General features: G+C 44.2%; 1 protein-coding gene across 1 annotated transcript in view; it reads left to right on the top strand.

Annotated features, from left to right (window-relative positions):
* The window catches only part of MRPL58 (mitochondrial ribosomal protein L58), a 120,837-nt gene extending 118,278 nt beyond the window's left edge, over positions 1 to 2,559 (top strand). The window contains exons 5-6 of the mRNA XM_086930794.1: positions 476 to 645; positions 1,808 to 2,559. Coding sequence (XP_086786920.1) covers positions 476 to 645; positions 1,808 to 1,892 — 255 coding nt within the window. The 3' untranslated portion in view covers positions 1,893 to 2,559. The remainder of the gene's footprint in view (positions 1 to 475; positions 646 to 1,807) is intronic.
* Positions 2,560 to 14,476: the final 11,917 nt, after the last annotated feature.

The following is a 14,476-nucleotide window of genomic DNA, read 5'->3' as shown; positions in this document are numbered from 1 at the left end:
TAAGCTGTCTGTTACATGTGTGTATGCAGTGATGTTTTGGACAAGTATTATGAGCAACAGTGTGTTTGTTAGCTAGATGTGATATGCGACAATGTTTTAATTGCAGACTCCACGTGTTGGGTGCATGTGCAAGCAGCGATGTGTGTCTGTATACCTCTCTCTGCTCATAATTACTGCTTTTTAAGGCGCTCATGTTGCATATTTTTTTTGTGCAAGCATATGATTATTTTCTTCGTGGATAATATTTAGCAGATATGTTCCATCTCTGATCCTGGTAGGCATGTTTGTGTGTAAGTTGTAACTTTCAATTGCAGATCTTGCTTCATTGTAACTGGTGCACTGGCGGGTCATAATTTATTAAATATTAGCCTCTGATGTTATTTAAGGTGTTTAACATTTTCCTTTTCTTCAACCTAACACTACAAGCAAGGCTCCAAAACAATAATTCTGTCATATTTGATTTCTTCTGATTCAGTACAAGAATAAGATCAATAAATCTGGGGAGCTTATCATCACATCGGAAGTGAGCAGGTACCAAATGAGGAATTTGGCAGATTGCCTACAAAAACTTCGTGACATGGTAACAGAATCGAGTACAATGCCGAAAGTTGTAAGCAAGGAGGAAGCAGAGGTCCGGCGAGTGAGGTAAGAGCTAGTGCATAAGTACCAGAGTGTCTGCCTTGTGTAGCAAGTGGGCGTGTGCAATGCTAATATGAAACAGGTGGCACACTTGTTCATATTGACTACATACTATTTTATAACACCCTTGTATAAATTTGCAAAGCTAGCAGAATTGTCTGTGACAGTATAAAATAATTCTGCATGTTAGCCAGACGATGCTGCGCACAACCTCTGCAGTAAATGCAGTGCACAGCATGGTAGGTACTATTTGACCTGAAACGCTTGTCTTTAATACTGCAGACACACCTTACCTTTGTACATGTGTAAGTCTGCAGGATTAGTCAGATAATCTGGTTGATGTGAAATTGATAAAAAGATTTTATTTAGGGAGTCTGTCCACTATGCATTTAAAGGTTCTGAAGTGATTTTTAGATCTGTACATTTTTAACCTATCTGGTGTTAACATATCACTACTTACTCTATTCCCTCCTTCTTTCTCTTACTTTTCTAATCCGACTTACCTTGTATTCTGCCTCCACCTCTTTCCTCCTGTTGCCTGCCTTCATTTTACTGAATGCATTTCACCCTCACGCCTGTGTTTTCTTTCCATTTTTCTGTATTACTTGCTCTGTGCCCACCTCTTGTATTCTTTTTTATTTCTTCATACAATTTCTGTTGCCTTTGTTGCTTTAACTTTGGTGTCACTGACTTTTTTTGGTGTTCTGACCAGTCTCTTTTTCTCTTTGGTCTCTTTCTACCTTTTCCTCTTCCTGATGTGGCCTCTGTCCCTTCTGTTTCGTTCTTTTTACCTTGCCCATTAATGTCTTACTCTGTCTTCTACCGTTAATGGCTTCCTTACTCTTTCTGCTAATCCTCTGGCTGCTTTTGCGCTTTACATAACATCCACCATTCTCCTCCTTATCTGTATATGTCTTCCTTGTCCCTCCTTTCTCTCATTTATCTGTGCTATCCCCTTCTCTATCTTTTTTACATCCTTGACAATCACTTTGCCTTCCTCTCCATCTTCCTTTGTTCCATATTATTGCATGCTCCCCAAAATTTCACTTGCCACGTTCCTGATAATTCCCTCCTCCCCCGGCCTTTCCTTTTTACATTTCCTTACTGCTTTCACCCTTTACACGCATGCCCTTTCATCACTCTGACTCCTTTTCTGCTTTTGCTCCAGGGTACTGGCCATGAATCGGGAACGGCTGCAGCAGAAGAGAATTCACTCAACAGTAAAGCAGAGTCGAAGGGTTGATGTGGACTAACCAGGAGACAGACTTTATGATCGGGACTGAACCTTTATATTAGTGTTGGAACTTTGTAAAAATGTGAATAAATGACAAAAATACCCAAGCTTTGCTGGACACCGACCTAGCCATTGATGAATATCCATGTTAAAGAAGCTTTCAAAGTCCTTTTCAAGTACAGACCAATAACCCATATGGGAACAATTACAACTCCATGGTAGAAAAATAGAAGTAATCATTTTTTGGCTTTCGTTAAGCTGAAAAGAATACCTCTGCAATGAATGTTCTCCACCAGATTCAAAATCCTTGATTTCTGCTCATAGAAGTCTCTTGCTAGATTTGTGCGAATTAACCTGGAAGGGAAATGTTTCACTTTGCTAATACTCAATCTAGTTATAAATTTGCTGCTTCTAGGCCCACTTTTTTATTTAAATGTCTTTTTTTTTTAGTTCAATATAAATTTATTGGTCATAATAAAAGGTATGAATACATAATACAGTAAAGAAATTATGGGGGAAAACAGGAGGGGGAGAAGGAAAGGAGAATCTAGGAAGAAAAAGCAAAATACAATGTAAATATGGAAATAACAGTAAACTTGTCATGGGCAATAAAAGTGAAGGAAAGGGTACAGCAAATATAAAATAAAAATAAATACAAATGAGATTATGCAAGTAATCATGTTCACAAAGAAAGGGGAATGAAAAAAGGGCTTCAAGGGGGTTTGGAAACTTCCTGCTGAGCAGGTCGTGGCCGATAGGAACGAGTTGCACAACTATCCAAATACATCGTAACAGGAAGCCAAATCTGCACGTTTAGCTGCCATCTGGGCATGAAAAACAAAAGCAGTATCAAGTCTGTGATTATGATAAACATTATACCACCATGCTTTGAAAGTAATAGTAGAGGAAGACTTCCAATTAATAGTTATTTGTTGGAATGCAACAGCCAGTAATAAGTCAACAACACGAACGTAAAGGTCAGTCTCGTCCCAACAAGGAGAGAGACTGCCCAAAAAGACATGAGTAGGGGAGAAAGGGATACAAGTATGGAAAATTACATTGATTTGTGACCAGACCTGCAACCAAAAGGCATGTACATTCTTGCAGAGGAACAGCATATGAAAAAGAGTGGCATTGGATGAGGAGCAGCACCAGCATACATCAGGTGTAGTAGGGAATCGTTTGTGAAGGGTAAATGGAGTAAGGAGCAATCGATTATTTATGAAAAATAGAGATTGAGTCAAGGATGCCGATCTAGAAGTTTTACGAACCTTTGTCCAAATCTTGTCCCACAAGGATAATGGCCATGATGTAGAAAGGTCATTTTCCCAGTGCTCCTCCACCGTGGATTTGGGTCTAGGAAGTGTTTGTGCATGGAGGTGCTTGTAAACAACAGAGGCTTTAGGAAGAGTTTGCAGAATAGAGTGAAGTTGGATGGAGTGAGGTCAGGTGAAGTAGAAGCTGGGGGTACCAACAAGAATTTCGTACAAGCCTCCATGACCGCTGCTTTAAGGAGGAGATACTTGGGATTAAAAGAGGATGGTAACTTAAAGGTGGTACGCAAGGTGTGGAAAGGCAAGAAGGTGGATTGTGAAAAGAGCTGCGAAATCCAAATCAATCCCTTGGACCTCCAAGAACTCCAATAAATGGGTTTACCTCGGATTAAAAGGTATTTATTGTGCCAGATAGTGGATGAGAGGAAATTGGCAATATTCCTAGGGGGGGGGGGAGGTGGCAGATAAGAGGAGTTTGACAGTGAATTTATGAATAGGAGTGGGAATCGAAAAGGGCTTACGAGAGAAAGAAATATATTCAGCAAAAGAAAAAGGGGAAAGGAAAAGGCGCTCAACCTTGGTCCATAAAGGAGAAGGGGAGTCAGGGTCTTGCAACCAAAAGCAAGCCTGGCGCAACAGAAAAGCCTTATGGTAAGCCGGAAAGTCAGGAAAATTAACACCTTCAGAGGTGGGGCGAATGAGTCTGGCAAGGGACATTCTGGGTTTCGCTTTATGCCATAAAAAGGAGGACAAAACCGAATAAATTTGGCTGGGATAGAGACAGGGATATTGGAGATAGTGTATAAAACAATGGGGGATAGCATAATTTTAACGGTATCTAAACGACCCCACCAAGACATGTAAAGAGGGTGTCAACGGGCTGTGAGGTCAGATTTTCTGAGTGCATTTAGTAAGGCAGAGGGAAACAGTGTCGTGGATGGAAGGGGTGATATACAGTCCTAAATACTTAATGTGAGAGGGGCTCCAAGTAAAATTAGAGGCGCTGAAGTCAGGTTTGAAGGTGAATTTTGTCAGGGGGAGGATCTCCCATTTATCATTATTAAGCTTATAGCCAGAGATTGAGTACTGTCACACTTCCTCCAAGAAAGCAGGTATAGAGACCGTGGGATTAGAGATGAAGAGTAGAATATCATCTGCGTATGCAGCAAGTTTAATGGAGGAATCCGTGGTCTGAAAGCCATGGATGTCTGGATTCTGGCGTAGCCTGGATAAGAAGGGTTCTAAAGCAAGGTTAAAAGGAAAGGGTGAAAGGGGACAACCCTGACAAACTCCCCTACCAAGGGCAAAGTAGGGAGAAATTTGACCATTGCCATAAACTGCAGCACGTGGGTGAGAGTATAATAAGGAGACTAGGGAAGTAAATTTAGGGCCAAACCCGAACCAACTGAGGGTATGAAAGAGATAGGGCCATTCAACCCTCTCAAATGCCTTCTCAGCGTCCAGGGCTATGGCGGCAAGGGAATGTTGGAGGTGGGATGATTTTGATAGAATATTAAACAAAAGCCTAGTATTGTCCGTGATATTACAACCTTTAACGAAGCCAGACTGCTCTTCTCCTAAAAGGTCAGGTAGAAGATGGTCTATTCTTATCGCCAAAGACTTTGCGAACATTTTATAATCCATATTAACTAGGGAGATAGGTCTGTAGTTCTTGCAATATTGTACATCTTTGCCAGGTTTGGGTATTAAACAGATGTGTGTATCTGAAAAGGACCCCGAGGAGACACCTAAATCAGCAAAGGAATGGAGAAGATAGTGCAATTTTGGGATCAATAATTTAGAGAAATGGAGGTAAAACTCGACAGTGAAGCTGTCTGGGCCAGGAGCTTTGTTAGGTTTAAGATGCTGGAGTGCGTTGAGTAACTCTTTCTGTGAGATGTCAGTCTCCAAGGAGGATAGATCAAGAGGGAAATGCGAAGGAGGTTGAATAGTTGAGAAGAAATGAGTGAGAGAATGAGGAGAGGGTTGGGTGTCAGATGTGTATAAGGTCTTGTAGAAGCGGGAGAATGTGGCAAGGATGTCAGCTTCTTTGTGATGTAAGTGTGTATCAGAGTCATAAACAGAATCAATATTCATCTTATTATGCTTGACCTTCAGATAATTGGCAAGGATTTTCCCAGCTTTATTCCTACCACCATAGAATTAAGCACTTCATTTAAGTAAATATAAGGAAGCATCTTCAGTAGATTTTTCATTATATTTAAGCTTAGCAGCCACTAGAGCTGTCAGACTATCTTTGGAATGTGAGGTGTAATAGGCGTGTTCCAATCGCTTAATATTGGTGAGGAGAGTTTTAGTTGAATGACGCGCGGATCTGCATTTCTTTGCGACATAATTAATAATGAAGTCGCGTGAGGCTGCCTTGAAAGCATCCCAAACAGTGTGTTTGGGAGTAGGCGGAACTTCATTGAATAGAAAAAATTCATCAAAAAATGCAGTAAAGGAAGTAGAAAATTTAGGATCCAAGAGGAGGGTATTGTTAAAACGTCATCTCTTGGGCCCATCAATTTTAGGGAGCACATCAAGGCTAACTACGACAGGGGCATGATCCGAGAGCAGAATCGGGCCAATTTCTGCTGCAGTAAGCGTTTGAGCAAGATCATGGGAAACAAAAATGTAGTCAATCCGTGATTGGGAGCGATGATATGGTGAATAAAAGGTAAATTCCTGCAAGGTCGGGTTGCAAAGTCGCCAAGAGTTGACAAGTTTATGTTGGGATATAGCCTGGGTGAAAAGTTTGTGTGGCTTAGTAGGGATAAAAGTAGCATCAGATTTCCTATCTATAAATGGATCAAGAGGCTGATTACAGTCTCCTGCGAGAATGAAATTATCATCCATGAATTGGGTGCTACGTGGTGAAAACTCAGCCCAAAAAAGGGGTTCACCAATAGTGGGACCATACACATTAAGGAGAGAGATTGGAACACCTCTAAGTGATAGTCTGACATGCGCCCATCTGCCATTAGTATCAGATTCTTGGGAAATAACAGTGAAAGGGAGAGACCTACGACAAAGAATTGCAACACCATTGTGTTTACCATCACCTTGTGAATAAAAAACATCACCCACCCAACCTCTTTTAAGCTTAGCAGATTCTACATCAGAAAGGTGAGTCTCCTGAAGAAAAGCAACGTCAACGTTCAATTTGGCTAGATGAGATAAGTTGTGTTGACGCTTAATTGGTGAATTGATACCCTTAACATTCCAAGAGGTTATATTCAAAGACATAACATGTGCAGTAAAGCAATGACTTTGTAATAAATGAAATCAAGACAAAAACCCATGAATGAGAACAAATGAAGAGAGAAGAAAAGTATATTGAGGAGCAAGAAGAGGAAGAGGGGAAAGAAATAAATGTGAAATAAAGTGTGCATAAAGAAAGAGAAAAATGGAAAACTGTGAGAAATGCATGAATAACAAGAGAGGAAAAAAAGGAAATAAAGAAAAATACAACCTGGAAAGAAGTTATGATTACAGCAAAACCAAAGGAGTTGAAGCACACAAAAAGCAAAAAACCATAAGGAAACAAGGGAAGAGGAAAAAACCGCGGATGGACATATCCACAAGCGGAGGAATCGGGGGGGGGGGCATAGAGGTAAGGCAACACATCCAAGGACGGCTAGGCGGGAAACCAGGGAAACATCATCAGACGAGGAGGGGATCCTGTGAAGGCAAAGCGGGGAGATGGGAGAGAAAGTTACAAATCTACATCAAGAGAGAACAGAGAATCAACAACTGTATAAGCAAGTAAGAGTAGCGTTCAAGGTAAAAGAGAAAACAAAAACATGAGCAAACATGAACAATGCAAAGATAAACAAAATGATAACTCAGCCAGGGCAGGATGAAGAAGGACCAGAGGAATCCATGGCAGTGGTTTTGTGTGCATTGATGAAGCTCTGCAGTCTCTCTGGGTACTCATAAGTGGTCGTCTTGTTGTTGTAGGTGACTTTGAACAAGCAAGGATGATATAGGCCATATCGGGCACCCATGGAACGAAGGTCATCTCTCATGCCTAGGAAAGCCTTCCGGCGATTAGCAGTTGCTTTAGCATAGTCCTGAGCGAAGAACAGGGAGGAACCTAACCATGTCAATTTGGGAGAAGTCTTAGCAGTTGTAAGAACCTTTAAAAGATCAGTGTACTCCAAAAAATAAAGGATAACACCTCGTGTATGTTGTGACGAGGAAGTGGAAGCAGGAGGGCAACCCTAACGATGAGCACGCTGAATATTAAGATTTGTACCTTCTAGCAAGTGGAGCAACTTGGGGAGAAAGGATTTGAAGAAAGTGATAGGGTCTGCACCCTCAAGACCTTCTGCCAGGCCATAAATACGAAGGTTGTTACGTCTACCAACTCCTCCACCTGCCTCTGGAGGGTATCCACCTGTGAAGTTAGATGAAGAACTTTGGTGGTAGTTTCTTGAAAAGAAGCAACTGACTGTTCAACCGTAGAAACTCTTGTTTCGATTTGTGACCAGCTATCATTAAGAGCCTGAAGCTTGACATTAGTTTCCTCCATGAAAGGACGCAAAGTCCCAATCTCTTTCAAAAGGGGGCGGAAGGATCGAATCTCCTCCAATAAAAGTTCCATGGAAACAGGGGGAGACTGCTTCGGGGGTGAAGGAGGATCCTTTTTTTAGTCTCTTGGTGGTGGATTTCCCTGATGGTGGCGGAGGAGGATCCATGGTAATGTCAGAACCAGAAGAGGTGAGAGAATCTTCCAGTTTAGAGAAAGCAGAAAATACTTTGGAGTTCTTCACGAAGGCCACCTTTGTAGTTGATTTTGAGGGTGAGCGCAACATAGATATAAATCGCCTCATAAAAAGAAACAGATAAGAAAAGAGGGAGTTGCATAGCACTTGCTATTCACACAGAAGGGTGAGAGGACGCTCTGTGAGATGAAAAATCGTCCAAACAAATCTATGACATAGCCACTTGCAGTGATTGAAGAAGTTCGTCGGTGAGTACGCAGCCAGAAAAAAGCCTGCACTGTATCTTCTAAAAAAAAAAAAAGCATAGAACGTGGAAGGACAAAAGCCTCTATTTAGAGAGACAGGCCGTGAACTGCGAGGTTTGAGGAAGATGAGTAACTATTAATGACCATGTAGTTGGAGTCGGAGTCAGTAGGACATAACAAAGCTAACAAGGAAAAAGAGCCTGCAGGTTACCAAAAATATAAGAAATGAATTGCATAGGATAGCAGCATCATCACTTATGACAAAATAAGGTCACTAGTAAAGCCTCACGAGGAAAAATGGATGACAATGCACCAAAGAACATAGTGGATAGACAATAGCTGGTCAATTCAGAGGCTTTGGGTAGACAGAGATGTACCAATGCGCCAAAAAGCGCGTTATCAGGTAAAGGTTGTCAACAAGTGAAAAGCTGCGTGTCCAGATATATGCCCCCGAAGGAACAAACTTCGTCTAAGAAGGGGTCAGCAAGTTATCATCATGACACATGAAAGAGGCATTGGAGAGTGACAAGTCAATGGTCACAGCAATGTAAAAGTAGCAAGTAATCTGCTACAAATGCAAAGCAGGTAGTTGATGCAAGGTAGCATAATGTCTCTGAAGGAGAAGCATAAATAAGGAGTGCTTAAGGCCGAGTTTGAAGCAAATAACAGTGGAGCATTATTGTAGCGCTCTGACTGAAAGAGCGCGGCACGCTAACTTGCAGAAAATGGCGGCTGCGCCGAAATAATAAAAGTCCAGAAACTCACTGCCTTAGGTGTCGGGCCGTTGAGAGGCGAAGAGGGGCTCCAGACGTCGTGCAGCTGTTGGAAGTGAAGACACGGAGCAAGCCAGCCTCTAGGCTTGAGGTGTAGAGTAGAGCGCTTGCATCTCGGTGAGGAAAAGTCAGCGCGCAGGCTGATATAAAATGGTGGCCGCAATCACAGCCAGAATCCCCTGAGACGCCGCAAGCAAATGCTCCGTTTACAGGCAGCGAAGGAAGTCGTCCGGTGTCGCGGAACAGAGCAGGGGTGCTCCGACGACGAAAACCAACCTCCATTCAGAAGAAGTCAGCAGGGAAAGAGGAGATTCCCCGGAGTTGCCGCGGAGCCTCACTCAGGCGCCGCCATTCCTCCCGGGCGCCAAGCCACGCCCCCCCTTAAATGTCTTTATTGATTTTCAAATAAAACAAACAGTTACAGGCTGTTGAGAATCACATGACCAGAGTAGATAATGAACATACAATAGCAGGGGGAAGGAAACAAAAGTGTGGAAATCATGGATCAGTATAAACATTACATCAAGATATAAAATGAGCAGGTAGAGGACGTCGGGAGCAGTCTGCGATTGAGGAGGGGGATGATTAGTTACTATCTGTAGTCATGCTCTAGGGTGCAGAGATATTTGTGCAGTGACTGCCAGATCTCTACAGGACGGAACGCAGTGGGCTGGAGAAGGGCATAAACCTCTCTAACATTATCACAGTTCATGATACTTTTTAGCCAGGCTGAGAAAGTGGGGGTTTTGTTACTACCCCAGTGAAGTCTAATCTTGTGTTTTGGTTGAGCTAAATCAGTGTAGAGAGTGTGGTATCTTCCCTGGTGTATCCTAAAAGGGCTAGAAGAGGATCTGGAGTGAATGTTCTACAAGTCATGGTGACGACATAAGCAATAACTGAGGACCAATATATGGATATCACTGGGAATGTTCCTGTGTAAAGCCCGCTCCCGGGACATGACAATTAATACAATAATCAAATCTATCAGGGTCAAATTTGGTTATGTCGGTAAGGGAAAGATAGGTGCGATGGAGCAATGTAATACGTTATGCTTGTGGTCGGTCGAAATGCTTTGCATCTGTGAACAGTATGACCAAATCTTGTCTGTAGGGGAAGATTCCCAGTTCATCTGCCCACACCCATGTGGTAGTGTCCGGTTTCAGGGCGATGCAGAGATGGTACAATCTTGAGGTCAGGCGGTCACCATCCACGTCAGATACCACAAGTGTCAGTGGAGAAAAATCCTCTGGAGACAATGGGTAAGATGGAAGAAGAGATCATAGAGTATTGTGAAATCTTCGAAAAATAAAAAGATCCATGAAGGATGTGCCAAGCAAGTGGGGTCCTCAGATGTTTGTTTGACATGACCATCCGGAATGATATCACCCATGGTGAATAGTTTATAACTGCAAAGTGTATGTTGTACCAACTTCTTGTGCCTAATTGGGAGCCATAGGTGGTCATGAAGTGTAAGAGTAGTGGAAAAAGTGGGCCTCCACCCAGTGTCTGGCGAGGTCGGCGCCATGCCTACAGGTCGTGGATACGGTGTGAATGTTTGTGGCATTCAGTGGGATGCTCTTCGGCAGAATCGAGGAATATTAAGAGAAAGCCCAGTTGGTCTCGTTCCGGCCTCAAACAGTACACACATTGAAGGTACCATCCATATGCCCCCATCCTCTGACACTGTGCATCGATATAATAGAGGAAGAGTTCAGGAACAGCAAATCTCCCACAGGTGTTAGAGAGTGAGTGTGTCCCATTAAACACGTGGTTGACCCCCAGCCCAAACCAGTCGCAAAGAAAGGCTGCGCAGAGAATAGGTGGTGGTCTACAAGAGTGGAATGGGGATGTTCAGGAAGAGGTATAAAAAAAACAGGGAAGTGCTGCCGTTTTGATGATAGCCACATGTCCAGTCATAGAGAGTGGCAATTTAATCCAACGTTCTATTTGTGTGGCAAGGTCCACCATTACTGGGCCATAATTAAGCTGTAGTCAATCAACCTTTGTCTCTGTGGATGCTTATACCTAAATATTTGGTGCCATCTACAGCCTACGTAAAGGGATAGTCTGCAGGCTGAGCTGAATCTGTCAAAGGGAAAAGTTCAGACTTAGTCCAATTAATCTAGAGTCCGGATAAATTACAGAATCGGACAATCTCCTTCATAAGATGAGTGAGGTTGTCTGACCGGGGAGGGGGGATGAATAGTAAAATATTGTCTGCATCAGTGTTCCCAGCAATGTGCGTGGCCAAGCGCGCACGCACGTCTGTTCCTCCAAGCGCGCAGTGCTTCATGTGGAGCGCGCACCCACAGCACATCCCGGAAGATCATTCACGCCACCGTTTTTATAACGTGAGCTGTGCGAAAAAGGATAATTTCCTGGTTGTGATGGCTCCTGCACTTGCTGTATTTGCGGCTGGGACCTGTTAATGGGCCATTGTGAAAATATTTGTTAATGGCAGCACCGTAATGCGCTGCAATTAACCACTATTTTCAAAATGGCCCGCAATCAGCCCGCAGCTGTGCTCCTTTAAGAGAAGAAATGCAGCAAGTCCAAAAGCATGACGAGTGATGCATTTCTGTAGTGGGGGTACCAAAAACAATGTATTAAGGTAACTGAATTGCAGTGCGTGATTGGGTGAGAGTGAAAAAGTGATGAGGTGTATAAAATTGGATAGAAGAGAGCAAAGAAAAAAGTATTAATATCTCTCAAATCTTCCAAACTTCCAATTCCTAACTTTGTTTCTGAATATGAGCTTTTGATATCCGTACTAGCTTTATCGACAACAGAGCTGTGTGGACTACCGTTCTTTTCAAAATACTCAGTTGTACTCGGTTGCACAACGTGACATGGGTTTTTCATGTAGTTTTAATACTTCTTGTTAATAAAACTGTGTGCCTGAACAGGAACTTTATTGACAACTGGTGTAAGTGCAGTCGGATTAATTTAGGACATCATCTCCCAAGCTCATACGTGTCTCACGTGATTTGTGCACCCACATGACACGCTTTCTGTCTTCTGGCCGCAGTAAACAAAAATGGCGCCACCGCAATGCCGGTTACCTCCCCAGTCAGCTCAGAGGGACGCCAAGGAGAACCGACGGACAGGTCAGTGCCCGTATGAATTACAATGCCGCTAAGTATGTAGCCTTTCCTCATGTGCATTTTTCACTTTGGACATGCAGATACTAGAGATATGCTGCATCATGTGATTAGTACGGTTTACGGGAGCAATGTGTAGATGTGAGGCTACTAGAGGGAGATTGGGAAGTTACGAGTATGGGTCCTCCTCTCCTTTGTCTTGACAACGGAGGTAGTGAAATGACTCGTGCTGAAAGATAGAAATTAGTGTTTGCTAAAACACTTGTGCAACCCAGTACCACGAGAGGAGTTGTTTCACAGCACAATATAGATTGCCTTTAGACCGGTTGGGCAAGTGTCTTTGTCACGTTTCCACCTTAACAGAGCCACACGGGAAACGGTCTGATTACATCTGACAAAGCATTCTGTCAACAGAGTTTCTATACTAAGGTTTCTCTTCCAGGGGATCCTAATCAATAGTCATAAGCATTAGAATATTCCCGCCCATGCGCGGGACCCCGGAAACACTATATTATATGTGCCCCACATATATATATATACATATATAAATAATATATATATAAAAACATGCAATAGCAGCCAAATAACATCAGAGCTGAAATATGCTGTGAAGAATTTCCACCCTACATGAATAACAAGCATTAGAAACATGAGAAACAACACCAAAGATTGTTTAGAAACTGTTTTAATGCTCAGAAAGCAGCAGAAATTCTCATAATTCACTGGAAGCATAGGAAGCTCCCAGGCTGCATTGCAAACACACAGTCTAAAAAGACTGAAAAGCTAACCTGTAGCTGAATTGCAATAAACTGACACCGTGCCTTTAAGGCACTCATGACCCCCTGTATCCCACCATGCCCCAGGGGTGACAGTTAGGTCAGTTGTTCTTTCCGGCTCCTTCAGAGAAGGACCCTGGTTACACAGCTCCACTATTTTTCTGGTTTTTGACAGAAAAAATACTTCACTTTTCAAATTTTTACTCTTACTTTGACATTTAATATCTAGTCAAGAAAGATACTGCTTTTTCAGTCAGTTTAGTGAACATTTTCTTCTGAGAATGCCTTCACTCTTTGACAAATGTCCTTCTTGTGGCAACAAGAAGGCAAAATCAGACAACCACGACGTCTGCATCCTGTGTCTGCCTGAAGATCATGATCCAGGCACCTGACCTTATTGTGAGCACCTGTCAGGAAGAACTCTCAAAGACAGGGAGAGGATTCACATTTATGGCCTGGCTCACAGGGCTTCAAGAGGAAGATCACCGGTGAAGAAGGGCTCCAAGAAGGTTCATACATCTTCAAAAAAGAAGTCTTCATACCCTTCAACTTCAGCGTCGGGCTCGGCGCTGAGAAAAGAACCACCGGTGGAGTTTTCCTCTTCAAAACTACCGTCGACGGCGGGCTCGCCGTCGAAGAGAAGACCAGGTACGTCGACGACGTCGAAAGATCCAGCTCCGTCGTCCAAATCCCCTCCGCTGGCGTCAACCGGGCGACGATCAGCGTCGAGGAAGACCACTCCGCCGCCGTCAACCGGGCGACTGTCGGCGTCGAGATCCATTACCCCTCCGCCGTCGTCAACCAGGCGACGACCGGCGTCGAGGGAGGTCACTCTGCCGTCGTCAACCAGGCGACGACCGGCGTCGAAGTGTGACGCCTCCGCCGTCATCCAAGAAGCGTTCGGCGTCGAGGACCAAGACCCCTCCGCCGTCGACAGTAGCTCGTCGATCGGCATCGAGGACGCAGTCTCCATCAGTGCCTCGTCGGCGCTCGGCGTCGAGGGTGCCCAATACCCCTCCGCCGTCGTCGCACAGGCACTCGACGTCGAGACAGAGAACCCCGTCGACGGCCGGCCATCACCGCTCGACGTCGAGGCAGGGAGCTCCGTGGACGACTGGACTTCGACGTCCAGAGAGAAGCCTCCGTCGACGACGGGACATCGTCGTTCAACGTCGAGAGAGAGAGCTCCGTCGACAGCCGGTCATCGCCGTTCGACGTCGAGACAGAGGACTCCGTCGACAGCTGCTCATCGCCGCTCGACGTCGAGAGACTACAGACCCTCCCATGGACATTCGAGCTCGAGATTATTTGACCCGCCGACTCCTCGAAGGCGTTCGACGGCGAGAGAAGAACGCTCGACGTCGAGGCATTCAGATGCGATCATGGTGACGGAGTCTGCTTCCCGTCATTCATCTTCACGGTCCTCTGGCTCCTCAACTGAACCTTCAAGGTCCAGAAGTCCTGTGCACAGATCTCCTGAGCGTCAGCCAGATCCGTCGGCCGGGCAAATCAGGTTGTCTCCTAGATGGTACAAATCTTTGGACCATTGGCGAGATTCTGGGGCTACCAAGCGTATGCAGGAATATGCCAGCCCACACCACAGGTCTCCGCTTCAGGATCTGTTGGAGGAGATGGACAGGCGTAGCCCTCCCAGGCGCAAATCACCTGTGAGACCACCAGCCAAATCGCCCAGAAGATTCCGAT

This window comes from Lissotriton vulgaris, chromosome 7 (genome assembly GCF_964263255.1).
Source record: "Lissotriton vulgaris chromosome 7, aLisVul1.2, whole genome shotgun sequence".
NCBI lineage: Eukaryota > Metazoa > Chordata > Amphibia > Caudata > Salamandridae > Lissotriton > Lissotriton vulgaris.
The sequence above is the reverse complement of the archived record's forward strand: the minus strand, read 5'-3'. Positions and strand labels throughout refer to the sequence as shown.